Source organism: Nyctibius grandis, chromosome 24 (genome assembly GCF_013368605.1).
Source record: "Nyctibius grandis isolate bNycGra1 chromosome 24, bNycGra1.pri, whole genome shotgun sequence".
NCBI lineage: Eukaryota > Metazoa > Chordata > Aves > Nyctibiiformes > Nyctibiidae > Nyctibius > Nyctibius grandis.
The window spans coordinates 1,635,364-1,663,215 of NC_090681.1; the positions used below are offsets into that span (position 1 = coordinate 1,635,364).

The 27,852-nt window shown below is 42.0% G+C and overlaps 1 protein-coding gene across 1 annotated transcript in view; it reads left to right on the forward strand.

Moving 5' to 3' along the window:
* The window catches only part of CSMD2 (CUB and Sushi multiple domains 2), a 254,428-nt gene that overhangs the window by 11,784 nt on the left and 214,792 nt on the right, over nt 1-27,852 (forward strand). Inside the window, 2 exon segments of the mRNA XM_068417612.1 lie at nt 10,635-10,851; nt 25,380-25,492. Coding sequence (XP_068273713.1) covers nt 10,635-10,851; nt 25,380-25,492 — 330 coding nt within the window.

Below are 27,852 nucleotides of genomic sequence, written 5' to 3' on the forward strand. Positions count from 1 at the left end.
AAGAATTTGCAAGGATGTTTATATGCCTAAATAAGTGTATACTTGCCCAGTGGGGTTTTATAAGAGGATGTGTTGGCTGCAAAACTCAGGTTCGTTTGTAAAGGCTACAAGGCATCTGTCTGCAGTTCTTAGGTTATAAAAAAAAAAAATGTTTGTAAATCTGGTCCACTTAGGTTCCCTTGGAAAGGGACTTGTGGTCTTTAGGTGAATTCATTTTGGTGTTGTCAAGTCTTGCACAAAGGAGTTGCCTAATCTCTTTGACACCTTGCCATGAGTTCAGGGTCAAACTGAGGCCTCCCAAGTTCCAGCTTAGTGCCTTTAACCACGTGTTAAACTGTATTTTCTTAGGCTGACTCTTGGTTTCGAATAAAAAGTGTGCAAGCTTGCATGGTGTGTTGCAAAGCCATTCTCCTATTACCAGAGTAGGACACAGCGCTTCTCTGTCTCACTTTGAAATGTGGTGCATAAACACTCCAAAGGAGACTGACAGTGGGATTCAAGTAAAGGATATTGGGGCAACTGGAAAGCCATGAAGAGAAGTCACAAGAAAACCCAGCCAGGCTGTTAGTCGTACTAGAGACAGCACGGGAAGAATATGCATTAATTGGTTAATGCTTCTGAAGTGCTTTGAAGATGGAAATAGCTATGTAAGTGCTTGGTATTATTATTATGCTGACAATGGCTATGTAGGAGAGTCGTGGTGCTAAGGGAGCAGTCAAAATTGATTAAGAGACAATTTTGAAAGAGAAAGTTTTGAAGGGAGAAAATTGCATCCCTTGAGAAGAGGCCGTTCTGGCTAATATTGGGATAACTGTGTTACTCCTCTGAGCTGAGCAAATGATTTCAAGTAATGGATGGTCTGCACAAGATTCCCAGTTTCATCAGGAATTATGCAGCTGTGAACTTTTGCAGATAATTACAGTTCTTTAGGTTGTTAATGAGTGGCTGCTGGCGAGGGGTGGAACTGCTGCAAGCATTAGGAAACCCAGTTGTTTAGGCTTGTTTGGAGTGTGAAGGTCACATAGTGTTTAGTTTGAAACCTAACTTGTGCAATCTAGCTCCACTAAGAGCAACTGGAAAACCCTGGAGTTTCTGGATTATGAATCACAAAAGCTTCAGTATATGTATAGACAAGTCCAATGGATTTTCCAGCAGAGATGAGAAAGTGTTGATATGACTTTTTATAAGGCATTGAAGAACCTTCATTGGAATGATTGGGAGTGGTCTGATGTCCTTTGCACAGGAGGAATTCGAATTGAAATGGGTTGAGGTTGGCAGGGGGATGATCAGAGGAATGGAGGGTGTATCTTAGAAGAATGAAAGCACAGGGTTTATTTAGCCTGGCAAACAGGGTTGCAAGGGGATCTAATTATTCTCTAAACACATCAAAGCCAGGTAAAAACAAAACAGGGAGAAGGACTGTTTAAGCTAACAGAAAATGTTGGTATGAAAACAAATGGGTGCAAACTGATAATGAATTAATTTTATATTGGAAATTAGAATAATGTTTATAACCATCAAAGCAGTAAGGCTCTAATGCAAATCTTCCAGTGTGAAGTACAGGACAGGAGAGTTAACATATTTGTAAATGGGATTGTATGGTGTGATTGCCAAGCCTGGAAGCAGACAGTATGCAATAACCAGGAGAGCTTTTTAGTTCTTTAGCTTTAACTTTTTATCTATGTGTGTGTTTATATATATATATACATGAACACACATGCATATATTTATATTTATATATTTTATAGTCCAATTTGTAGTCACTTGCTGTATCTCTGCATTCTTCTAACAGATGACTATAATAGTGAATGGGATTAAGGAAAACAAACTCAAGAGACTCGAACTGGCAAAGAACACTCAAAACTTTATTTGCCAGAGACTTTGAGCACAGGCCCAGCTGCTGATCAGCATGCTTAAGGCTCAGCAAACTTAGAAGTTGAACTCAAACATTTGCCTTCAGTTGCTTTTTTTGCATCTTGTCCAACCTGCCTCAACCAGTCACACTGTAATGCTCGTCTGAAAGTCTTGGGTTCCTGTCTCTGAGGTATGCTGGCATCAGTATTGCCTTGAAAGGGGAACAGCAGAAATGTGTGTTTGACTTATTGAATAGCTTTGGCCATGGCAGTGTGTTCAGTGATTCCTGCATTTATCCCAGCAACTTGTAAGAAATAAGTCTAGGGTCCTGTCTTCTCAGAGATCTGTGGGGGGTTTCTGGTGGTTTTCAGAGGGTTGCATCCCTAATGACTGCACAGTGGAGGAGACCTCAAGGTGACTTACAACAGTGCAAGCCAAGAGAGTGTGAAACTGCCAGTCAGCCAGTTGTTTGATTTGTCTTTGGCGTTGCTGTGACTGGTCCTGGGAGCACAGTAGTTGTATAAGCTCTTTCGTATCTGTTTTGCCTGGCAGGGCATCGTGGCTGGGGAAGAAGAGGCACTGTATGTATGCTTTAGCTTCCATGTGCTGAATGGCAGAGTATTGCCTGAGGATGCCATGAATCTCCCTCTTCCTAGCACAGATTTTCTCCTCATTCCAGCAGGTGTTAAGAGGATAAACCGTACTTTTAAGGGGATCCTGCTAATGTACTCTGGAATATTCTGGTTAAGATCTGCTGCAGGTAAGTGGTGAGCAGCCTGTCAGACAAAGATATACCCCATTACTAACTGATTATTTCTACAAATGCTTGTTCATTTATCTGCTCTTTGTATTAATGACTCATCGTGGCTCTAACCGTTATTCTGAGTCTTCAGTTATTGTTGTTGAAGAAGCATCCCATACTTCTGGTCCTGGGGGTAGCTAATACTGTGTCATCTAGATAAAATACTTGATTCCAAGCAGAAGGGTGAGTGTGTCTGTTCCTGTGTCTAGTGCTAGAGAGAAGATGCCACATCCTGTGTCCTGGAGATATGTGGAAACACCTGCAGCCTCTGGCTTTGCTTAAAACATTACTGTTGGGCTCATCATCTCGGACCCCTGTTACTAAGAGGCCCTAGGCCAAAATTCAGGTCCGAATTGTGTGTGTAAGGCTCATGGCTAAGAATAGTCACACGTGCTTGCTTTTGTCTGGGGATAGCACTTCTCTTTCCTTGTGTCTCCTGCCGCCTCTCCCAGACCGCTTTCCGTGGCTTCCTGCACCGCCCAGTATTCAGCAGAAAACCCCAAACAATTGGTGTTGCTGAATACCAAGGCATGAATGTTGTGAAGGAAATGAATTGTGACTCTTAGCGAAGCCACACAGTAGAAAGCTAGTTTGTCTGCAGTGTTGCCAAACTCTATTAATTAGTTGTTTAGCATTCAAAGAAATTTCTATGTATATATAAAATCAAGGGTTTCTTTGCCTCCCATTTCTTTTTTTAAGGCTGCCCTGTAATGAAGCCGCAGTTGAGCTGTTGCATGTGTGCCTGTGCCTAGCAACTGTGCCTAGCAACATCACAGCATCGCAGCGAGCCCAGCGCTGGGGACGGAGCCGCTGGCTGTCAGGGAGCTGGTTAGAATGGTAATTTGTGATGAAAGATACTCGAGCGCCTTTTCATGAGGCTTGCAAAGCCTTGTTCTCAATTTCTTGACCTTCAGGCTTCCTTGAATACCTACAGACAGCTTTCTGCCACTGCCCTGCAAAAATCAGACGAGCTGAGTGTTGCCTGGTAGCCAAAGCTTTATATGGTGTGTGGGGCTTTGAAACCTTTTCCTTAATCTTTTTTTCAGCCAAGTCACATCACCTTGCACTTGGGGTGGGGTAAATTGTGTGCATGTGAACAATTCCTGTGACACAGCGAGTGTGCCATGACTTCAACTGAATCTGAAGCTGCCATGTGTAACACCCTTCTTGAGCACAGACTTCCCTAATGTACTGCTTACATTAAAAAGAATGTGTTACCAGGGATTTTCTAGATGCTTATTAAAATAACTCCAAAGTATTTTTTCAATATCTTCTGTTAGTCCTTAAGCCTTCCTGCCTCCCCTTCTGACAGTAAAATAGGAGGGAATCCATCTCCCTTTCCCATCACTTTGTGCAAGTCTTTACTCGTAAACACTTGTCCTGTTTTCTAGCTTGCTTTGATTCTGTTTAGATTGTAAGCTTTAGAGGTGGTAAAGTGGTACATAAATCTGCAGGAGTGACGGAGAAAGATCTAGTGTGCACCTGGGGAAAGCCAGCATGATACTGTAATGTCCCTTTGAAAGCCCAACAGCAGTATGTGTTGTGGTATTCACTACAGAACAGCCCAAGTTCTTACCAGCTACACAACAGGTAGTGTGATTTTTGCATCCCCTCCCTCTGATAGCAATTTTTTTCTTTAAAAAAATAAAAAATAATCTGAGGGTCTTGAAGACTGAAGTCCCTTCTGTTTTCAGGCCATTCTATGGCAGAGATGAAGCAAGCTGGCAGGGGACAGCCTGTGTCAGGTCAGCACGCCATGCTACCCTCCCTCTCCCTCTGTTAAGAACAGAGATCTGCAGCCTCAAGGGAAAATCTGGCAGCTGCTATTATGACCAGTGTACTCACTTAGGCAATTTCTAGCTTAACCAAATGAGGCATTACTTTCCAGCAGCTGAAGTCTCTGGCCTCTCAGCATGTCAGGGGACTACGGTGCAGCTGTAAGACAGGACATATGTGCAGTGTCATGTTCTTGTGACTTCAAGTTTTGTCCTGCAATGGATTTTGATGTTACCTGAAATTGGACGTTTTCCTCTTTTCTCTACAGCATGTCAGAACTCCTTTGACCTTGCTGTTGGAAGTATGTGCCCTTTCAAGGTTCAATCATGAAATATAAAACCAAAGTATAATAAAGCAGAAAAGACTTTTTTCAAAGGAGAAGGTTAGCTTGGCGTAGAGGGAATGTACCAGTGGGGTGACGGTTGGCATCCCAACCTCATGGATGAGGCAGTGTTCAGCTCAGGCTTGGGCTTTGCTGCGCCGCTCTGTCCAGTTTTTGACTTTGCACTTCAGGATAGATAGAGAACAGCTGGGGAGAGTCCAGAACCTTACTGCGGGTTCAGAAACATCATTGAACAAGGAAGTATTGAACAGGTTGGGTTCATTTATTCTGTGATAGAGCTTTCCAACAGTTTTGGATCTGTTGACCTCAAAGTTTCCAGTGTTAGGTGCCTTTATTTCTATGGAGGTGCTTATTGCATTTCTAGAGAATTTAAAAGAATAGACTTTCTTTGTTGCCTTTCACAGATGCCCACAGGCATTATAAGCTGCAGGGGTTGAAAATCACCTGTCTCAGAAGACGGCTGGGGAGAATAAACTGTTCTTTGAGTCCAGTGTAGGTAGGAGAAAATGCCATGGTCTGAAGTAATAACAAAGTGAACCTGGGCCAGACATTAAGGAAATGGAGTGCTACGATGCCTTTGTGCAGGTTTTTCCAAATCTGAAATTTGTGAATGTCATTTCTAAGATACGTTGGAAATGTTACATCATCACAGAGCAGTGTGGCACTGCGGGGGGATGGTGCAGTGACAGCTGGAAGTTCCAGACTTACCTTTCCTCTTCTGTGCAAGTCTTTGCAGTTTCCAGCTGTAAGGTAGTTTGGAGCTTTTGCTGGGGCTCTTCAAGGTCAGCCATGTGAATAGAAACCCAAATGTGTATAGGAAACTTGTATAACCTTCCAGGACAACATTTTTGATGGGGAGAGCAAGGGAGGGCTCATGGGGAAAAACTACATATGTTATTACAGCATCTTCACTCCACCATCATCTTTTCTCTTCCTGTCTTTTCTACTTGGGCAGCCCTTAAAATTGAATTGTTATTCTAATATTGGAACAATGCCTAAATGTAACAGATCTCTGCAATAACAGTCTAAAAGCCTGGGCAGCGCTAAAAAGGACAAAGTGATGACAGAGTGGGAGTGAAAGACTGTTGGAATGGAAGGGAAGTAATGTCTCTCTCCAGAGAACGGGAGGTGACTAAGCTGGTTTCGGGAATGATATGTTCGATTTGCGGTATCACAGTATTGTGCCATCCTCCTGAAAATTCACATACTGCTTTTGATTTGAGGTGGATGTTATAATTCTTTCTGGACTTGGCAGTAGCGGCATGAGCTGGATTCAGATAAAATGCATGTTCTTTGCCCTCGCGTTCTTCAGTTTATCACTCTCTGTTCAGAGAGAAAAAGGCACTGACTATCTGAGATGTAAATCATCCCCTTGATGATGTGCTTGGATCCACTGGCTTTTGATTAAAAGTTATAGTTAATGGAATGTCTCTGCATTATTTATTACCCAAAAGCCTTTGATATAAGACTGTAGGTTAAGTTAAAACTATGGAAAGGTGAATACTTAGGGAAACAAAGCTTAGATTTATGAAGTGTGAAGGTACTTTCCCTGTTTGTTCACTTAAACTGTGTGAAAAAGAGAGTCAAAGCTAGGCTATGGGTAGACTACTTACTGTTCATGACTGTCTTTAATGATGTATAAGACTACTATGTAAGGAAGCATAATTAGCTGCTGATAAATGATTCAAAACAGCAAATGTTGGGAAAACTAACCTTTTTCCTATTTAGATGGCAGATCAAACACTGTTTAAAAAGATGGAGTTCCTAAAGATTAACTGTTCAGTACAAGGAGTGAATTTTTATTATGTTCTTCTTGAGGATAAGGTTGCAAAAAGAGCTGTGTGAAGGAGCTGGCTGTGATCCTTTCACAATCCGGTCCTGACACCCTCTGTTGTGAGGCCTCTTCAGAACAGGGTTTGTGCCTTTGTGCGCAAGGGAGGGTTCAGTAGGGACCCGAGGGGTTGATTCTGCGCTGTGCCATGTTCAGTTGTGCGAGAAGCTGAATGAGTCTTGTGTGGTTTCACATGCATCGTCCCACAAACAAAGCTGGGGCACTTCTGCGCTGAGTTTGGCTGCTTTGACTGTCTCCATCCTTGAGCTCTACCCTGCTCACAGCCTCCAAACGTGCACTCAGAGGATGCTGAAAGCTCAGGGCAGCATTTGAGTACTGTTTCTGAGTTGGGGTCTAGTGGCCTGGTTTGAAGAAGTTTATGCAATGGAGGTGAGTGACTCTGGACAGTAATATAAATAGAAAAACCTGAGAAGTTACTGGTGCATGAGCAGGATTTGGCCCTGGTATTTTAGGCCAGGACAGAATGTGTTTGTATGTCTGCAGGATATGGATTTTGGCTTTCTGGGGGAAAGGTTTTATGTTCATCTTTTTCATTGAATGGGCTGGAACAACACAAAATGGAAATATTTGTGCCTAAGTAACAATAACTAAAGAAAATGACAATACCAAAACCTACTGCATTATGGAGAAGACAGCCATGTATCACCAGCAGATGATACTGCTCAGAGCAAGTTGGTGTGTATGATTTGGTATTTGTTCCTTTTGAATTGCGCAGTGACCATGCATCAGTGTCCGCTAAATTAGATTTCTGCTGAGAAACAAAGTGCATCAACTTGTATTTTAGGAAGCGCTTCAGAAATAAATTCTGTTTCCCTCTCTCTAAAGTATTGCTTCCTTAGATATTAATGTGGTGTAAGTCAACATAGTTAAAACACTTGCTTGATTTACACCACCATGGATGTGGCCTGGTAAGTTTAAGGAATTGAAAGCAGGTGGAAGATGGTTTGTACCCATTTCCTTTGCATTTGTAATGTCAGAAAATGCCTTTGTTTATATTTAGCTTCTGACAACTTAGTGAAGACTTGTAGTGACAGAATTTGAATGTATGAGTTTATCTGAGTCTGTAGAGCTGCTGAAATTCTGTGTTAAGTGATGACACCCAGTCCCAGGTACAGATTTCATTGTACTTGAAGGGTACAGCAGCCAAGGCAGCTCACTCCTCTCTGTGAGTGTTGCTTATTTGAAGGAAATAACAAAATTCTGTTGCTGTGAATGTGCTTGAATGATTGAGTCTCCTCTTTTGTAAATGTAACTTGATTTCTTTTGATCAATGTACTGTGACCATCATGACTGCCAGTCATGAGACATCAAAGACGTGACATGAGAACCATTAATGCTACCCACAGTGTGGTTGTTGGGAGGTGAACAGGTTCTGCTCCAGAACTCAACTAGCCATGTTGCATTAGACAGAGGCCACTCTAAAGCTGGAGCGACTGACACAAGAATGGTCCCATGCTTCTGTGTCTGAACAACTTCAGATATACAGTGTAAATGAATCTCCTGTTGGCTATCTCCAGTCATGTAGCTTGTCCTGTCAAAAGAAGTCTTGGTTTTTGAGTACAAGGACATTCCTTCTACACAGCTTGTGGCAAGAGGCTGATCGATACCCAGAATGAAACTTGAGGGGTTTGCAACTTTCCTGCTTAAGCAAGAGGCAGTCAGAGCTTTATTCAGCTTATATGTATTTTTTGGTTAAGTGTCCAGTCATGTTAAGTTTTGTGGCATGTGGATTAACTGTGTGTTATTACACGCTGCAGGCAGCCCATGTTTGTTAGAAATGCAGTTCTTCCATGAGCATATTGCAAAGTAAATATTTCATAGTTTTCCCTGTGCATATGAGCCAGAAGTGAAGCTGATTAGTCTGTTTACATTGTTCTTGCAGTGTATATTTTGCAAAACAAGTATTGTAAGTGGAGACTGGTAAAGCTGACTTTTAAGCTTTATAATCGAAGAAGTGGTTGTGCCCCTGGATAATGATGTTTTTCTGCAAAGCCCGAAGCCTTCCACAAGTGTGGGTTTCCTTGGGTTGTGTTTTTTTCCTCCCCTTTAGATTGTGATCCCTTTAGAGAAAGGCTCTGTCCGCTGAGCAGTGCCAAGTATGATAACGCCCGTGTCCTTGTCTGGAAACTTTAAGTGCTACTGCAATAAAATTATCTTGATGCATTCATTAAAAAGATATACTCATAATAAACCACTTTCCAGAATTGAAAATAGCAGGTTGCATTGGCAGAGTACAAGTTAGAATTAGCTCTGTTTTCAGACCGGTCATCTCCATCACAAAACAGGACACGTGCCCACCGATGCATATCCACTGGTGAGTTTCATGTTGGTGTTACACCTTCAGAAAGTGTGAGTCCATGAATAACAGCATTAGAAGCTGGAATATCTACATAAATATTAGCACTGCCACGCTGAGCCTTCTGGCGGATGACATTGGATCTGTTAGCTTTCTGTATTTACCTTTCTCGTTCACTGTTGTAGCTTGTGAATAAAGAGTGGCAAAGTGAGAGGGGGCAATGCAACCATTCGGGAAGGGCTGTAATTCCTCTGATACCAGGGCTGACAGTTTACCTACGGAGGGTGTAGCCCTTGTTAATGAATTATGTGTCTAGCTCAGTTTTAATCCCTGGTAGATTATGGGGCTGTCCTAACTCTCATTGATATAATAAACATGATATGAAAAGATTCCCTGGGTAGTAAATATGATTGACCATTTTAGATTCATAAAGGTGTGAACTTCATCTTGCAGAGAGAATTTCCACTAAGCATTTTTGCACCAAAGTAGGTCAATCTAATTATAATTGGCTTTAATGAGCACTACTCTGCAGTTCTTTACCTGTAGCTGGTTGGCACTGAGAAGTGCAAATGCCACTGCTGCCTTTGAAAAAAGCAGTGAGAAATCAAAGAATTAATTTCTAATCCAGTTCATTTCAACTTGAAAGCCTCGGTTATCTCCATAAGCAGGAGTAAACAATCCAGCATCAGTAAGAAAAGCCAGAGCAAACGCAGGCAGCAGTGATCAGCGGCTCTGATGCTGGCCATGGGATAAAGGTGAAATTCTGCTTTTGGTCTCACAACAGTTGCCTTGCAAACTGCCTGGAATTTAGCTTTGGTGTGGAGGAGTTAGTCCATTAAAGCCAGTAGGAGTTACACCACTTTGTTTGCAGTGAATTTTTTTTTTATGCCTCAAAAGACATTGGGATAAAGTAGCAGTGAAGAGAAGAAAACACTAAGGAGAATTTGTCATTTAGACTGTTCCCAAAACATATTTGTGTACCTGTTTCCCCAGAGAGAAGAAAATCTTAAAGCCTTTGAACTGTGTCCTGCTCTTTCTGGAGTCAGGACAACTTTAATTCCTGATCTTTTGCCATTCAGTTTTCATGCCATCTTGTCCAGACAGAGTGCTCATTTGGTGACTCAGTTCCTCATTATGTATTATGTCCATTACAGTTTTTGGCCTTTCAAGGTGAGGGGTGGTCTGTCTCTCTTTGTTTGCACAGTTGAGCCCTGATCTTCTGTTCCCTCTTCAAGTGTAACTAAGGGTAAAGGAGACGGTCAGCTTTGGCATTGTTGTTCTGATTTTTTGTGGCCTCTGAACCCCTAATGCTGAGGTACCCAGCATGGCAAGGCGCTCTTGAAACGTGTTAAATCGCTAAATGCACAGTGTATAGTGAAGAGTATGTGGGACTTTGTTGTGAGCTGTGAAAGGATGTGTGAGTAAGCATCTGTTTCCCAGTTACAGTCAGCAGCTGCTGTAATCCAGCTGTTATTAGCCCATTATGTTTACAGCCAGAGGGAGCAGTGCCTGAGAGATGGATATCTGGGGTCCAGGTTCATGCAGGGAGGGCCAAGATGCATCTTTAGATTTTACCTTTATCTGTTCCCTGGGACCATGAACTGAAAAGAAATTCAGAGGAAAGAATCCTGTATGATCTGTTTCGATGATGAAGATATTAAATGTGTATCCTACACCACTTGACTTGTACTTTCTTCTTTTCTCTTGACAGCACAGAACTGCAGTCACACTTTGCAGGGCCCAAACGGGACAATACAGAGTCCAGGCTTTCCGTATGGATATCCAAATTATGCAAACTGCACGTGGACGATCACTGCTGAGGAGCAGAACAGGATACAGCTTGTTTTCCAGTCCTTTGCGTTAGAGGAAGATTTTGATGTCTTATCTATCTACGATGGACTGCCTCAGCAGGGGAGCCTGAGAACAAGGTACGTTGTTCATAACAGTGATGTTTATAAACACATTCCCATTCCTGCCACTGGGATTAAATCTAGGTTGGAGCTTTATGCTGCAATAAACTGGGAATGCTTCTTCGTGAACAGTTCTTATAGCTGTTTTGATTTCTTATCTCTGATAAGGTTTGAAATGTTTCTGTGAATGCCTGACAGTAATGATTTATCAAGAGTCATTCGAGACATCTGGGGAAGTTAATTAGAAAATGGAGCAAGAAGAAAGCAGAGCTAATGTGCAGAGGAGCTTCCCTCAATCCAAAAGAGATCCTCTGAGTGGGAGGATGGATAATGGGTTTCAGTTTATAGCTCTGCCAAATGCTTTGTGGGTGCATTTGGGAAATTCCCTGACTTGCCGTCTGTTCACCAGCTGGACAGGGGTGATATTCTCACATCTGACTAAACTGTTGGATCTTTAGGGGTAAGGAGTTAGTTATTGAGTAATATAGTTTAGTATGAAGACTCTCCATGGATTCTGATCTCTGAGACTTTTCAGGGACCATCCTGATATTAATAAAAAGTTAAATGAGAGGCTGATTTTTGGAAAAATAATGTTTTGCTGTGGTAGCAAATGTTATATGACATGTCAGACTTCTGCATTTGAAGGAGTCAGGATCTCAGACCTCCAGATCTGAGGCATCCATGAAATCAGCTTGATGACTTGTGACATGACTGCTGTTGTCTGATGTGGTGTCTGATTGCAGCTGAAATCTGACAGTAATATATTCAAAAAGTAATAGAAATGGTGGCAGCATCCAGTGTTAGAATCCCTAGTGAGAATGCTGTAGTCATGGACAGTCCTGGAAATTAATTTTACTTCAAAACACTTTAGTTTAGGGCAGATCCTTTGACCTCAGTGTCTCGTCTAACCCAACTGGAAAATCTGAGTTAAAGAAACACTGGTGAAAATCTGCTCTTTATGTAGATTACTTCAGTTATGCATATAAATCATATCTTCGTCTTGCAAGTGTGCTTGAGAATCATCTTAATTATGTGACCTCATCATATAATCAGAAGGTAGCATAGTGCTTTGCTTTGGGTATTATGTAAAGGATGGCTACATCTGGTATAAAATTCTGCTCAGGAAACTTTGTGTGGTGAGTCGTCAATGCTGCTCCTGCCTTGAGAAGCCCCCTGGCAAATTGCTCTGCTCACCAGCAGTGCCAGATGTTTCCTTTTGCCCTCTAGATGTTAGTGGGAGGTTCTGCTGAAGAAGCAAAATCCATGAATGAAATGAATTCAGAATTAGGGTCATGGTGGAGTAAATTAGTAAGACACTAGATGAGTTGCATCCAGGTATTGCTCTGAGCTACTCGTAAGCATGATATGATTATAGATAGAAATAACAGAAAGGGCATCTTCCTATAGTTGACCAGTACAATAGATACTGTCCTGATAATTGGTAGCCCTGCACTGGGGGAAGGTGAGGAGACAACTGAGGTCCTCCCTCTGCCTCACTGGTGAGCTTCATGTGCAACTTGGGTAGATAAGTTGTGGGATGAAACCTGGAGCCCAAAGCAATGTGAGAACACCTCATCTCTGATGGGGAGATGAGGTGTTTGGGAAACAGTGTGTATTTAGCGCGGTGGAGGAAAGTGAAATAAATGGGGGGAAAAAAAAAAAGTATTAAGGAGGCTTCTGAGAGGTTTGAAAGCACTTAGAGGACTTACAAAAGTAAATGAGATAGGGACTGTTGCATGATGGATGCTTACGTTCTTCCCCTGGACGGTTCTAGATTACTGACTTCAAAACCTGGAACTTGCTCCTCTGTGCTGTTTGGTGTCTCACTTTTGTTCAGCTCATATTTTTGTTTTATACATCAATCTCACCTCATTAAACTCTGTAGCTGTTGCCCAGCATGGGTGGTGGTTTTTTTTTCTTTCTCCCTTTTTTTTTCCTGTGGCTATCAATTTTGTGTTTTCTGAGACTGCTTTCCAAATGTACCCAATTCATCATCGAAGTGCAACACTCGGAGATGGATGACCATGCGTCATTCATCAAAGCTCATGCTACCAGGAGGCTGGCTGAAATAAGCTGTAAGCAAGTGTAAAAGAAGGGAAGGGGGGAAAATCAGCATGCTTCTGCAGAGAAGGTGATAACTGTCTTGTTCTGTGTGTCCAAGGTTGATCAACAAAATGGTTAACAGAGAGGAACTGTATCTCTGCACTTCTCCTGCTCTTGAGCTTGTATTGTTGAGCATCACTGATGTGTTTCAGTAGGTCATGCCTGCTTGACTGGGAGAAGACAATGATCTTGGTGTTGATGACATTTTCTTGCGCTGAGGGATGGGGAATGGTTAGTTGTCTCCATACCCTGCTGTTCCATTCAAGCCATATATTCCTAAGAGCTTCCTTGGCCTGATGTGTCACAGTGTCATGTCTAGGTACCTTTCTGAGAAGGGGTTAATAATTGTGTTCAGTGTCTGCTGGCAAACACCCTGTTGTCTTGCAATTTAATGTGGTGTGAAAGTTCCCTAATAGAATAAGAACAGACTTAATCCAATGAGACACTTGCTAATAAACTGCTTTACTGTGTATTAGGGAATTTGCGTTGTGTGTTTGTGATGGGTATGTGAATATTAAACGTGTTTCAGTGTCTTAATTTAGACATCCAGGGCTGTTGTCATCTTTCAGTGCCATGACTTTGCTTTGTTTGCTAAAATTGGAGCTTGTTTCTGAGTCCTTGCTCATTCAGCTTCTCTCAAATAATTTGTTTTTTTCCCAACACCATACACTGGCTTTCAGCAGGGACCGCTGTAACAGGGTCTTCATTGAAACCTTAGAACAGTGATGGCTGCAGATCTGTCTCTCCCTTGACTTGAGCAGGAGAGCTATGTGTTTTCATGAGTTGAGATTTTTAACTTCCCTTTGGTGCTTACATGTGGGTTTTGCTTCTCTTAAGCAGTGTTTGTGCTCATTACACCAGACCAAACTCTCCCAAGTGCTCGTCCTTGAAGTTCCTAACTACTCTGACCTGCCAGTGGGATCAGAGGGATGCATGTGGAGACCTGATCTGAAAACTGCAGTTACTCAAGAATAGTCTTTTTGCAAATTCCCCTTGTGCTTTGCTGATTGTGTCATTGTTACGAGGATGCTCCAATCAGGTTAGTTTCCTGATTGGTTTCCCACTGTGTTGGGCTTAGCAGCTCAGCAGAGACCTGACTAAAATTTGAATATTTGGAGTTATTTATGGATCTAAGATTGCTATGGGATTTGGTAGACTCCTTGCACCTTTTTGTGTCAGACTGTTGTTACGTGACATAACCAGACAGTAGGTAACAAGAAAGCCACATGACGTCTTCAGGCTTTTTCATCTGCTGCTGGTAATTTGCAGGACTACTTTAATGTGAGAATCTTAAAGTAGTTGCTGATTTCCTTATTTGAAGTTTCAGGCTTAACTCAGGCTCAGAGAAAATATATTTACAATATATCTTGTAAGTCAGTCGCTTCAGATACCTAATTCTGTTTTCCTGAAGGGAGCCATTGAATTTATACTCAAATAGGACTGGTCAATTTAGAAAATCAGATTTATGTTTTTCCTTCCAAAGATGTTTAAAACTAGTTCAGAAAGCCTAAGGGACAGCATATGCAATCTTCATTACCAGGAGAGACTGCTCACTTGCGTACGTGCTGAACAACATTGGGGTAACTTTCATGATCTTTCAACCCATGGGCTCTCCTTCCCGCGTGACGTGGGTGGGTAGTTGCATTGTCTCCTGATCTACCTTTCCTGTTCAAAGGAAATGTTTCAATGATAGTGAATTTATTTGGCTAAGAAAATGTTTGTTTGAGCCAGAGTATCAAGAAATATGTCTTTATTATAGCCAGAATGTCAATAGTGTGGTCTGCATTTCCACAGAAGTTACTAGGAGGTGTATATTTACACAGCTGTGAGGAACTGTTCCATTCTGATGTCTACGGAGCGTGCAGGATTAGAGAAAACGCTTGCAAATCATTACTGCAATAGCTTCATACTTAAAGAAGAAATCTGTACTGCCTTTAACTCACTAAAGCTAATATAAGTTATTCACTGTGAATAACTTATCTTCTAGCTCACGTCTCAACATTATGCAGTGTCTTCTGTTAAAGCTGCTGTTGCTTATTAGAGATACTCATCCTTCTTCCCTGACAAATGACTGAAGAGTTAAGAGGAGCTTTGCCATCAACATGCTGTGTATGCAGTTAAAAACCATATGTTCTCTTTGGCCATATTTAATTGTCTGAAAGATTAAGTATTTTGTTTGAACTTAAAATTATGTGATACTAGTGATAAGAGTTGAATTATCCACTGGGGTGATCTATTTACAGATACAACAGGAATACCTGTATCTTGCCTGTTTCTCCTTGATAACCTTTTAATTACTATTTGAAAAATTGAACTGGGTGACTTGTACTTAATTATCAATCAAGAGAACAAAGCTTTTGAGCTTAAAAGCAATTGAAGGGAGGAGGAGACAAAGGAAACAGTGAAGGAGAGAATTCCCCCCATGTGCCATATGCTTGTGTGTGCTGAGATGCAAACCTGGGTTAAAATAACGTTCTGGGGTTCTGGCTTCACAGGTGCTGGATTTGCTGGGGTTCAATGCTGTTAAAGAAATTCCTGGAGAAATAGCATTTTCCATCTGGTAATACACAGAACTTGTGGTAGGATTTTGTGTTGAGTCACCTTTGGTCCTGTGGCATACTCCTCTGTAGCTACCTCGTATCTCCAAGGTGACTACACTTCTTTTTACTAAGGATGAAGATAAATAAATGGAGGGCCAGCTAAATCCTCTTGTTATCTTTGGCAAACTTTGGAATCCTACCTCCCCTTTCCCCTCAGCAGGGTCTTTTGTCACTTCACATTAACTCCATGGGAAAAAAAAAAAAACCCACAACAAAAAACCCACTTAGATTTATGTTCTCTGCTTTGTAGAATAAAATACACTTTTTTTTTTCTGAGAAGATGCTTTTTTGAGCTGCTCCAGCAGCATTAGGGTCTTTTGCCAATGGCCCTGTCGTTCTGAGGAAGTGCTGAATATTTAAACTTCATCTGTGAGATAGTTGATGGAACTACATCTGAAAGTCCAGCAAAGCTAATGGAGTTAATGCAACTGCATCTAGGGCTGTTCAGTTTTGAGAGGATGTATTCAAGTGGTGTGATGTATGATGACTTTAGACCCTGCAGTGCCCACATCTACAGTGCTCCAGGTAAATTACATCTGCAGGGTGAGGTCTCTAACAGCTTTCATGGGGTTGCTCCTCTTCCTTGTCGAAGGTGGCTAATGATAAAGACAGTAGCTGCTGGTGCTCTGTTAATAACTGCTCTATACAGAGGAAGTTTATCATCTTTTTATGCATGTGTGTATGTGGTGTTTGAAGTGATACAGTCACAGATATTTTTAGTCACATCGGGTCATTTATTTTACAGAGCTTTTAGCAGGAGTGGCCATTTACAAAACCAGTGGGTGAGCTTTTGGGGTCAGAGCAAGTGAGATTAGATTTTTTTTTTAGCAGTGGAGAGAGAGAAATTGAACTAACCCATAGCCCTTGCATGGTGCTTCTCATTTTTAGATTACAGTGCTTTGGGAAGGAACAGGTCTACTGTATTGTCATAGAAGGGAGAAAGCAGCCCAGGGAAGTTCCTGGGTTGCCTTAGGCAGCACAGTACGTTATTAGCTGTTAGCTATAAGTTATGGAACTCGGGTTGTGCAATTGCTGTGTTACTGCAGAACTGTCGGATAAGGTGACCACAGACTGATCCTGCTTGCGTGAGAACCTGTACAAAATGTCTCTTGACTTTATTAGTACAGAATCAGGTCTTCAAAAATAATTTCACTTTTAGTCAATAGATATTGACATCAGTTAGCATCAAGATGGCCACTTTCGTCACTGATAATTAGTGTTGGACTCCCACGAAGAGGCTGCTGTGAGCAGGGCAGCAAAGCAATGGATGTGCGGAGGTGGTGATAAATCACAAGAGCAGAAGTCAGATGTATGTCTTAGTCCTGTTCTGAGCCCAGCAGCTGCTCTGCTCAGTGGCGTTGGGCAAATTACTTATCTCAGGTTTGCCATCTGTAAAATGACATCCTGTTTTATTTTTACAAGTTAAACTTGTAAAATGCTTCAAAGCCCCCAGCTGGAGGGTCTGTATGCTAGGGTGGGGAAAGAGAACTGAAATACAAAACAGATAAAGTTCACAGCCATGCATTTTAATCCATTTTCCTGAACGGAGGAAAAAAATATGTGTGTTTTCATGTTATCTTTTGAATGCAGCGAATCTTTAGGTCAAGAAGTTTTTGTATCCATAAGGTCTGACCTTGAGAGTTTCTCAGGCAAAGCACCTCTTTAGTGTGTATTTCCCTTTTATCAAAATTAATGAAAGTCTACAGGAGATGGTACAATCTTACCAGATCGTTGAGGTTACAATGAAACCGTGGAGTGCTATTACTTGCAGTCTCAAATAGAAAATTGACAAATCTTCAGTGCCCATTGACTCTAATTCATTATCCTCCCTTGGGTGGCAGAGGGAGGCCCAGCTCCTTTTGGACTACTCAGAATTGGATTTTGGTGTGCTGCAAGAGCAACTGCTGACATCTGGTCCTTTTTCTTAATAAAGAATGTAATTGTCTGTTTGTGATTTTGTAGCTGTTTGGAAAACATAAAGGCTTTTGCTGTCTAAAGATGCAGTAATTGTCCTTACATCTTTAGCGATTTTTATATTTGGGCTTACAGCTGATTAGAGCTGCTATAGTGGAATAAAAGGTTTAGGAAGGAGATAAATATTTTCATTTGAACTGTTTGGTAGCTTATGTTGTCACTGATCCGTGTGTAAATTGAAGTGTGAAATGCTGCTGTTATAGCATTTTTATATAGTATTTTTTTAGCTGAAATCGGGCCCTTTAGCTATCCAGGTGCATGGCAAGATATCCTCTCCCTGAAGTTGTCCCCAGTTTGTGTATGTGTGGCAAAGGAGGAACATGGAAACAGAAAGAAGTGACTAGCTCCAGGGCAAGCAGTAGGTCTGATGCCGCTGGACTCGAGGCCAGGGCTCTTCACCTCTAGGGCATTGTGCGTTACTGGGCTCTCCTGCTAAACATCAGCAGTTAGCGACGTTCTATCCCGTTTCTGCTCAATATTCAGCATTCACACAAGGTGCAAGTGAATAGACAATTAGATGTGACATGAATCAATATTACAGTCTTTTGGATAAATCTTCATCAGCAGGAACGATGGGATTTGTTCGAGGTTTTTCATCATACAGTGCATCTTCTAAAAATCAAATTTCTTATTAACCTACTTTGTTGACTGCACTGGCTATGGAGGACAACTTGCGTTGTTTATTTGTTCCATTTGGGTGCTTCTTTTTAACCCTTAGCTTTATAGAAAGTGAATTTCTACTGTTTCCTTCTCATCTGTTGCCAATACATTTTATTATGTGTTATTATAAATTAAAATCTTAAGGAATTAGTGTAGGCGTACCTGTATTGTGGTGGGAAGCGAGTCTGCAGGTGATGTGGAAATCCCCAAGATGGATCTAAGCTGCTGTCCCAGGATTGTGTGAGCAGAACAGCGCTTGCCTGATGCTGCAGCTTAGTATTCGCTTGGGGGGAAGTAAAGATTCTCTCAAGACTGATAACTGAAGTCTAGTTCAAATCCTGATTTTTGTATGCACAAAGAGTAAAAGGGATGTACAGGCTGGGCAGATGAGACCTGGATTGACTCTGTGTGTCAGCTTTGGCTCTTTACAGTGGTACAGCTTTAGCTGCTTGAGATTCAGGGAGAGAAAAGAGGAGGAACAGGGGCGCATCTGTAGTAAGCACATATACTAACAAGCCATAATTAAAGTCTTCGCTTGATTGTGTCACCTATGACAGCATTTGAAACTAATGGTAGTTTATATCTTCTCTACAGTCCCCCAGTACCTGTTTGCCCTAAAGCTGATGCTTGGTCCCTTCGTCTGGGAGTCTCCATATGCTCTCACTGAGGCTTCTAAGCATCCCTGTGAGACTGACGGGTGGTCAGGATTGTGTGTGGCAGGGATTGGGGTGTGGAAGGACCTCGAGGTTCAGAGGATTGCCTAAAATCTTCTAGCAGGCTGGTGGTGGCATACCTGAGAGCGTAGGCATGGAGTTAGCTGCAAGTTCCTGCACTGGTTTCAAAAGCTGAACAAGCTCGAATGAGTTAAAGTGGTGTTTCTGTTCCGAATGCTGCTGGCCTGAGAACTTCTATATTTACTCTGCCTTTCTTGCATTTAAAGCTGTTTTGAACGTTCACGTGTTTAAATGTAAAGCTCTCTGGGCTGTAGGACACTTTTTGCGCAGCGTGCAGCAGAAGAGTTAACGTTACTAAAGCGCTGGTGTGACTCTTGGGGTATTCGCGACACCTCCGGTATGGTAACGCTTTCTTGTTGTTCACCCGTTGCATTGTGTTTAGCCATGAGCCTTGTGTGATTTGCAGGGGGTTCCGAGAACTTATTTTTCCCATTTAGTAGATTTCACACCCCTGATGATTTTTTTTAAGAAGGCCAGAAATAACCTAAAACTGCCAAGTTTTGAGTTGACACTGCTGAGCCTTACTTGGTTTATATCCAAACTTGTCCTTGTTTACTCAGAATATCAGGTCAGATTTGCCAAGATGTTACTAAAATTTGGTGAACCTTTCTGTGAATTTGTGTGGTTTTTCCATTTGTAATAACAAGACAGAATATAGGTGCCAGAGTTTGTCAGAGATCTGCTTGTATCTCACTACTACCTGAGAAAGTACAGGACAAATGAGCATGGAAGGGGCATGATAAAAGTGATAAAATAAATCCAAGTCCATGGTCTTCCTACTCTATTGCATTGTATGGAAAATTAAATTTATTTAAATTTCATGCTTAGTACCTGTTCCCAGCTTGAGCCATGAAGGCCTCATATATTTGAGCTGGCTGTGCTGGCTTTAGGCTCTATAAATAACACTTTTCTAGTGGGAATTGACCCAAACTCCATTTTAAATGAGCAAAGAAATCCATCCAGGCTGGAATTTGAGCCCTGTGACTGTCCCTAGAGACTGTGTTAGTTAATGAAGCCTTTGTCAGTGTCAGAAGTGAGCAAAGGACTCTTGTGGCTTGATGAATTATACTTGGCTTGGAGAAGGGAAGAAAGTCCAGTTGACTCCTAAGTCATACTGGCACATGGGGGGGGGTTGGATGGTGTCAGATTGAGAACTGCTAGCAAAGTGCTAGATTAACTTTCTGAAAAAATATAGGTGTAGTATATGTCATTGTGAGCGAGTTTAAGGGGCAGAGAAAGCGTTTCCCCCCTGTGCTTTTCTTACTGTCTTGGTAAGAAAAATATATAGTAATGTGTGTCAGAGCCAATGGATTATATTATTTTAAAAGCAATTTAATTATCAACCAGCTGGACAGAGGGGATGGTTGGAAAGTAGTATGAAATAAAATGGGACATGTGGTGTTGGTTGGCAGCAAAGTAGCCTGGAGTTGCTTGGTGAAATACAAAGAGACAATATACGAGGAGTTACTGCTGCTTGCAACGTGCCTCCGAAGATATTTGTTCAGGATCTGTCTGTAACTTGACTCAAAAATAAAAGCAGCTTGATTTTGAGCATAAATCATTCCAACAAGCTGAGTAAATCCAAATGTGAACTGATACTGTTTTTCTTATGTCATTACAGTATCCTTTTAAGCTGGCTGAGATTTTTTTTTGGTTCAGAGCATTATTTCAGCCTTAGAGGGATCAAAATAAAAGGACAACTGTCTAAGTAACGCCAGTGAGTTCTGCCTTGCGGCCATAGCTGACTTTTAAGTGTCTGCAGCAGGAATGAGCTGGAAGTGTTCTCAGGTTGTGCTCTGCTTGTTTTATCGATGATTAATGAGACCATTCATGGTACCAGTTATTCTGTCAATATGGTTAAAAAAAATCAAGCTAACATCTCATTGTAATCGCTTGTTTCTTTTAATAAGTAATGAAGAGAGGAAGGGAGAAAAACTAACAACCACTGGGGAAAAAACTGAACGAGACAAGTCTGAGGAAATGCTGGCAGAGAGGCCGCTGTCTCCTCAGGTGTGAGGCTTTCATCCACCCTTACTGAAAATGGGGGGAGAGATCTGCACAGTTCTTCTGGCTGAAAATAGAGGGGATCAGATGTGTGAAAGAGGCTGAGGTGGTGGCAGCCTGTGGTACAGCTGCAGGGGGTGAGCCAGGCAGAGGAGTACTGGGTGACTGGGAGGAGGAGGAGGCTGTGGGAGCCGTAACTACACTGGAGCAGGTTACTGGCTGGACGGCAGAGCAGTGGCATGGAAAGCCCTCATGGAGACAGGACGAGCACAGAATCTTGCAGACAATGGTATGTGAGAAACAAAGACCTGTCAGCTTCAGTTTTACTGCACATACTGAAGTCCTGCCTAGGGCATCTCTGCTTCGCTGTTTTCCCAGCTTTGTAAAGTAGTATTTGAAATGCACGATGATTCTCGTGGGGTTTGGCCCATCATTTGGTGGAGTTGTTAAACTCCTTCAGGATGAAAGATGATTTCTAAAACTAAGATATTAATAGGAATGACAAGATGTTCCCCCCCCACTACTTTACCCTACACCTACCAGCATCTGTGTCTTTAAAGACAAAAATCTGCTACCTGTAATGAGATCTGAGATGGGATGGATTGCTGTGGATAAATTCCCTGATCTCTTGCATTTGTTCTTTTATTCTTGACATACATTCTGTGAAGCAGCCTTGAGGAGGACATCTGTCAGTGACCACTGACTTTGCTTGTGGCTGTGTTTCTAGTTTCCCCCAAGACTTTAATTTTTAAACATATGTACATATGTATTTCTGGAGGTGTTCTCCCTGCAGCAGCTGGAGTACAATGCTTGCGCATCCTTTGCATCAAGTTTGAGGAAGTGCAAATGTTAAGTAATATCACTCATACCTATTTTTCAGAGGAAAGATTGAACATATATTTAGCCTCTCATTGAAGCTGGTGTTTCCTCATTGCTACGTGCACATGAGCCAGCTGTCTAGCTGAATAAGGCATATAAAACCTGATTCAAAGTCAGTTGGAAGTTATTTGGCTCTTTCTGTTGGCCCCAGTTGATAATGGATTAGTTGGATACTTAATGAATGCGCCTTTCAAATGATTTCAGGTTGACTGCTGCCTTGTTAACTGGGAGCACAGTGTGAAAGCGGGCTCAGGATTGTTCTGGACTGTTTTCCAGAGGGCAGCTCTCACTCTGAGCCGTTGTTTTCTCAACACGGTCCCTTCCACCTGACTTAAGTTGAATATTGTCCTGGGATAGTGCAGGGGTCTCAGACTAGTACTTATGGAACCATGTCATTTAAACTGTATATAGTGAAGAGAGTGGTTCACCTGATGGGAAATTTTCTTTAATACCTGCCTTTAAATTACATGCAGAAAAAAAAAATCACTGAAGTATGGTGTAGTGTAATTTAATGCTGGGTTAAACGATGCAATCCAATGCATTTTCATTAGATGTTCTGAGACACTTCTCTAGCATTTATGCTTTAAAGGCTGTTGGATTGCCAGCTGCAATAACTATTTTGATTGCAGCCTGAGCTGATGGTGGGCATCCTACCAGAAAAATAATGTGCTCTGTTTTAATTATGGCACCTGCACTCCAAAATGGGAGCCTGCGTCACAGTGTATGATACAGTTGTTCTTGATATAGTGGAACAATATAATATGCAACAGATGGAGGTGAGAGCCATTTGCAAAGGGCCTGAGATGTGGACTGTCCTGGCTGACTGTTCTTTTTTTTAGGGCAAAGGAAGAGTTCAGTTGTGAGTTGAACCAGCTGAGCAGAGCAGTCAGTGGGTCTTTGTCTGGTGCTCGACTCCTTTGATAGGTGGATGGGACAGTTTTCCACTGGGGAAGGTGATATATCACAGAGGCAAGACAGCTGGGCTCCACGAGGGGTGGAGAGCAGCACACCGAGACTCCAGTGTGTGGTCCAGGCCTTGAGCCTCAGCAGTCGCTGGTGTGCGGAGAGGGTTAGTGCATGTGGAACTGCAGAGAACCCGTAAAGAGGTGGTGGTTACGACAGCAGCTAGTTCTTACTGACATCAGTTCTAGCAAAGCTGTTTTGTGGAGCAGATTTTGCTGTCCTGCTGCAAATGGGGAGCCATGCACCAGAACTATTTGCAATGGTGGTGGCAAACCTGAGGCAAAGAGTGAAGGAGGATGTAAATGGGGTAGAGGATTTCTGTGTTGATTTGTTTTGGTATATTGATTTTTTGCTGTACTGTGAAGCAAGGGCATGCTTATGAAGTGGTATTTCTGGCACCGGTTTAGTTTGGTTCCTCACAGTAGGAGCAGAATTAAGCCAATGAAAAACACACTGAAAATCTCACACAATCAGTGTTGGCTCCAAGCAACTTAAGGGGATAATCACTCAATAATCCATTTGGCCAGAGGTACAGAAGAAATGGAAGATGATTGTTTGTGCTGTTATTACTGCCCTCACCTTCTTGTTATGGCCCTTAATAAAAACAAGGAACAGGGTTTGCTGCTTTTCTTTCTTATTAGCATATATATATATTTTTTATTGCTACACTAAATAACAGTGATGTCAGAATTACTGTTTCATGCATGAGGCCGTTGGGGAATGATTTCATGTTGTGTCTGCCATCGTGTTGATCCCATGCTTTACATTTGCCTGGGCTGCAGATCGAGGGAGGAAGGCATGAGGACAGTTTATGAGCCAGGTCAGAACAAGGCAGGGTGTCCTGCCAAGCTTGGCTCTTTCTGGGTCTTTGGAACAGGAGCCCTGAGGTTTTACAGGAGTGATTTGAGCATGAGCCTGGTTCAGCCATTGTTTCTTCAAGAGGGTATTGCCTGTGCTCTTGCTTGGAGAAGGCAAGGACATCAGAAGAAGGAAAAAATTTCAATTGTGTGTGTTGGTTGAAGGCTTAAGAGGAGGAATAACTTTTATTTTGACTGAAGCTGCTTCCAGTGAGGAACAGGAGGAATTTCATCTCATTTCTAGTACAGGTTTTCACTGCAGGAGGAGATATGGAAATAAGTGGCATAGAGGGTGGGAGTTGCTATATAGATATTTTTCTTATTGAAGCAGTATTTCCTGCTTCCTTCTGAATAAGCTTGGTTTTAGCACTAAGGGGGGCACTTTTCATCTTTTGTGGGCAGAAAGGCTGTTTGATCTGGAGGGGAAGACAATGTTTGGTCACCTTTTGTGATGTCAGGCAGCCTATTTTCTTCTGCTTGTTCCAGGGACACTAGACAGATGCAAATGAACATCTGAAGTTAAGGGCCTGGAGAGATGGTTGGGTTTATTAATTTTTAGAGGTTCAGGAGATTCCCATGAATCTCTCAGCCCAGAGATTCCCATGAAAATTCTCTTCAGTCAATGTGGAATCTGTAGGAAGACAGAACAAACCCTCAGTTACAATTTCATGCCCCTATGCACAGGCCGTCCTTTTCTTTTAAGGCCCCTTAACCAGCAAATACAAATACGTGCTTAAGGGCAGTGTTGTTTCAGTAGCACTTAATTCCTTGACTCCTGTGGGGCACGTGCACTTGCTTACAGGTAAGCAGACATGTAAATAGTGCCCTGAATGAAAAGCGCTGTCTGCAAAGTGAGGTCCTCCTGGTACATGGGCTGTGAGCAGAATCCCTGATGCAGAAAGCTTAGTTCAGAGAGAGCACATCTACTGTGGGTATAAAAGGCACAGACTACAGTTAACTAATTCCTAGATAATGATAAAACATTGTGTGGTGATTAGATAGGAAGAAAAATTGTCAGGTTCTGCTGCCCTTGTATGTTTTTATTAAAACTGGTCCATGCATTTCCTGGATTTTTTGAGTGCATGACCGTTTCAATAAGCCATTTTAATTAAACTGCGAAATAAATTAATAAAACTATGGCACTCTTCCTCAGCTCTGTGCATGGTAAAACTCTCTTGAATCCTTTAAAAATCCTGGAACCTTTTATTTTTAATAAATAGGAGCAATTACTTGTTCTTCCAGCTTGTACAGGCAATGGATTTTTATGCTGAGAGCAGGTAAGTACTTCTTTGGTGACATTAAAACTTGACTGCTGTCGTTGGCTGGCAACTGCGTGAACTTTGCTAGTAACTGGAAATTTTGCTTTAATAAGGTTCTCAGGCAGAGCATGTCAGCTTTCATTAGTCAGAGTTCAATCTGTTTGAAATAATATTTAGGTTTACTAAATTAGCACTGGAGTAAGAGCAGTAGGGAAGTTAACTCTCTGTCTCTGGAAGTTGCCAGGGGCTGGTGGCAACTTTAAGGAGAAATTGCTTGGGCTGGAAATTGCAGTGTGCTGGTACCTGACCCTGGACAAAGCCCAGGATGGGTTTGCCCAGCCCTTGGTGAACAGCTATTGAATTCCAGGCGTACTGGTCTGTTTTCTTTAGCTCTGAAGCTCCCCACTTTGGGCTGTGCTGCGTTGGCCAAAGTGGCAGCTGCCCTGCTCTTCTGTTTGCCAGTGGTTCAAAGGCAGAAATGGTGAGCATAACCTTCCTCTTGATTTCTTCCAGGTTAACGGGTTTCCAGCTGCCTGCTCCTATTGTGAGCACAGGGGTCGTGCTGTCCTTGTGGCTTGTGAGTGATTATGCGGTCAGTGCTCAAGGCTTCCAGGCAAGCTATGAAGGTAAGTCTGCCCAGTTCAGTAATTATCTTTAATTGTCTCCGCATTTGGCTTATGATGATCCCATACAGAGTTCATACCAGGATATATACATACGCAAACACTTAATCCAAGACAGGAGTACCTGATCCTTGTGTAATTTGTTGCATTTTTTCCTCTCAGCATCTCACTCAAAACATCTTGAAAAGCTTCCTCTAACAGCAAAGCCAGGATGACTGAGAAGGAAGGGTAATGTGGGATTTGATAGTGAAATCTGCAAGGTTACAGCAAGTGCTGCACCCCATGTAGCTGCTCTTATTTACAGCTGAGACAGCGGGGAGTGCAGAGCAGCACACAGGATGCTCGGAGATTACTGCATTTTTCCTTTACATTCTCCTATTTGTTACTTTTCCCTGCACCTTCCTCCTCAAGTATTTAAATTCATCTCCTGTGTCACTTGTCATAAATAATGTCCAGTGTGTGGTGGCTGTGGAGGTAAAGGATTGCATGTGAAGGCTTGGTAGCTTCAGAAAATCTTGGATCTCTTAACACTGGAAGTTGTCAGATATGTGAAAGAACTGTTCATCCTAGCAGGCAGGTCGTGATTGTAATAGAGCTGGTACTGCTGGGTAAATGACAGATAAACATTTTAAAATTTGAATTACATTTATGTTGATTATTGAACCTAGAATGTTGTTCCTATTGCCATAAATGTTTTTCTTCGGAGTCCTTAAAAGTTCTCAGCCTTAATGATAATTTTGGTAATGAGTCCTACTGGACAGTTCCCCAATACATTAAACCAAGCAGATGCCTTCATTTAGGTGATGTTGTAGTCACTCAGCGTTTTCTGCACTTGACAATTGTTCAGGTTCAGGGAAATTCTGTTTAAATACCCTCTAATTTCTGATTAAAACCTTTGCTCCGCCTTGAGGCGGCAGTGGCACGGAGGCATTTTTATTAGTCTTGCAGTGATCAGGTGAGAACAGCAGTGTGCTGAGGAAAGGCAGATCATGTTGCCTGTTTGCAAAATCTCTGCTAGAACGTGTCAATCACTGTGTCTAGTAGACATGACAGTACATTGCTCTGAAATTGTGTGACAGAGGACATGTAGCTGTCTTTGTACTTTCTTGACATTTAGAGTTCAGTTTTTGGCATTTACACACAGTTATTTCTGCACTTTTTAATGTTGTTTTTATTACCTTGATGCAGCAGGTAATCTTGTACAAAGGCTTGTTCCAGGGCTGCCCTGTAGTCACATATATAATTTAAATTATCTGGAGTTTATTTGACTGGTGATTAGGAGGCTTTAAATCAGGTAACTGAGTGCATCTCCAGGGGGGAAAAAAAAGAAATGTACTTAAAACTTAACCTGAGCCCCTGAGTGACACAGAGCATTGGTGTAAATGAAAGCTTCATTTTGAGAGGGGCAGGCTTGCTAAACTGCTGCTCTGAGCCTGCCTCAAAACAAGCTACTTGCTATTTGGATTGTTGTTAAGTAAGACTAAAGGAGGAGATAAGTGTGTTTTTGATCAAAGGGACATGCTGCTGCTGTTTCAGTTCATTGGTAATCTGCGACTCAGTGAATAGCTTGTGATTTGATAATTCATGTTTAAAGACAGAACAATGCATGAGTCCCTGCAGGAAATGGCTCCTTTATGATCTGCTATTAAAGCATGTTCGTTACTCTCCTCCTCTCTTTAAGCAATCATTGGGAAATACACCAAAGAAACAGAATTTTAAAACTGGAACAAAAGATCTCAGGAACTTTTTAAAGGAGGACAGGAAGAAAGAGACATCATTGGAGGCATCAGTGCCACAAGAACATTGTGCTTACACTGGTGTCTGCTCTGCCCTGACCCTCTGGGAAAGACACAAATTGAGGTTGGCTTTATCTAAGTTAATATCTTCCTGGCTTATCTAGTCAGTATGATGCCTGTGTGATAAGATCTCTTACAAGCAATTTCTGGAAAACACCACAGACATCTGCTCGTATCTGTATGTGTGTTTCTTCATTTCTTGTGGTTTCAGGACACACAGTTTAGCTGTGCATTTCACTGGCTGAAAAAGGGAGAGCTTGTGCACTGTGGTGGCAGGATTTATTAAGTAACGTTTCCACTATGAGAATGTTTAGAGATGCTTTAAGAACAGACAGGCAGAGCGAGCTTCTGGAAGTCTGCAGAGGTTTTTCCAAGCTCCAGGTAAGGCAGGTGGCAGTGGAATTGAGGAACAGCCAGCTCTGGGGCTGCTGTGCTGTGATGCTTCCTTCTTCAGCTCACAGTTCTCTGACTTCATTAAATGTTATTGTGCCTTGCTGCTAGAACTTCCTTAATCCTCTTCTCCTCATTGTCCGACTTCCTCATCTTTCTTCTTTTAGTTTGTTGTGT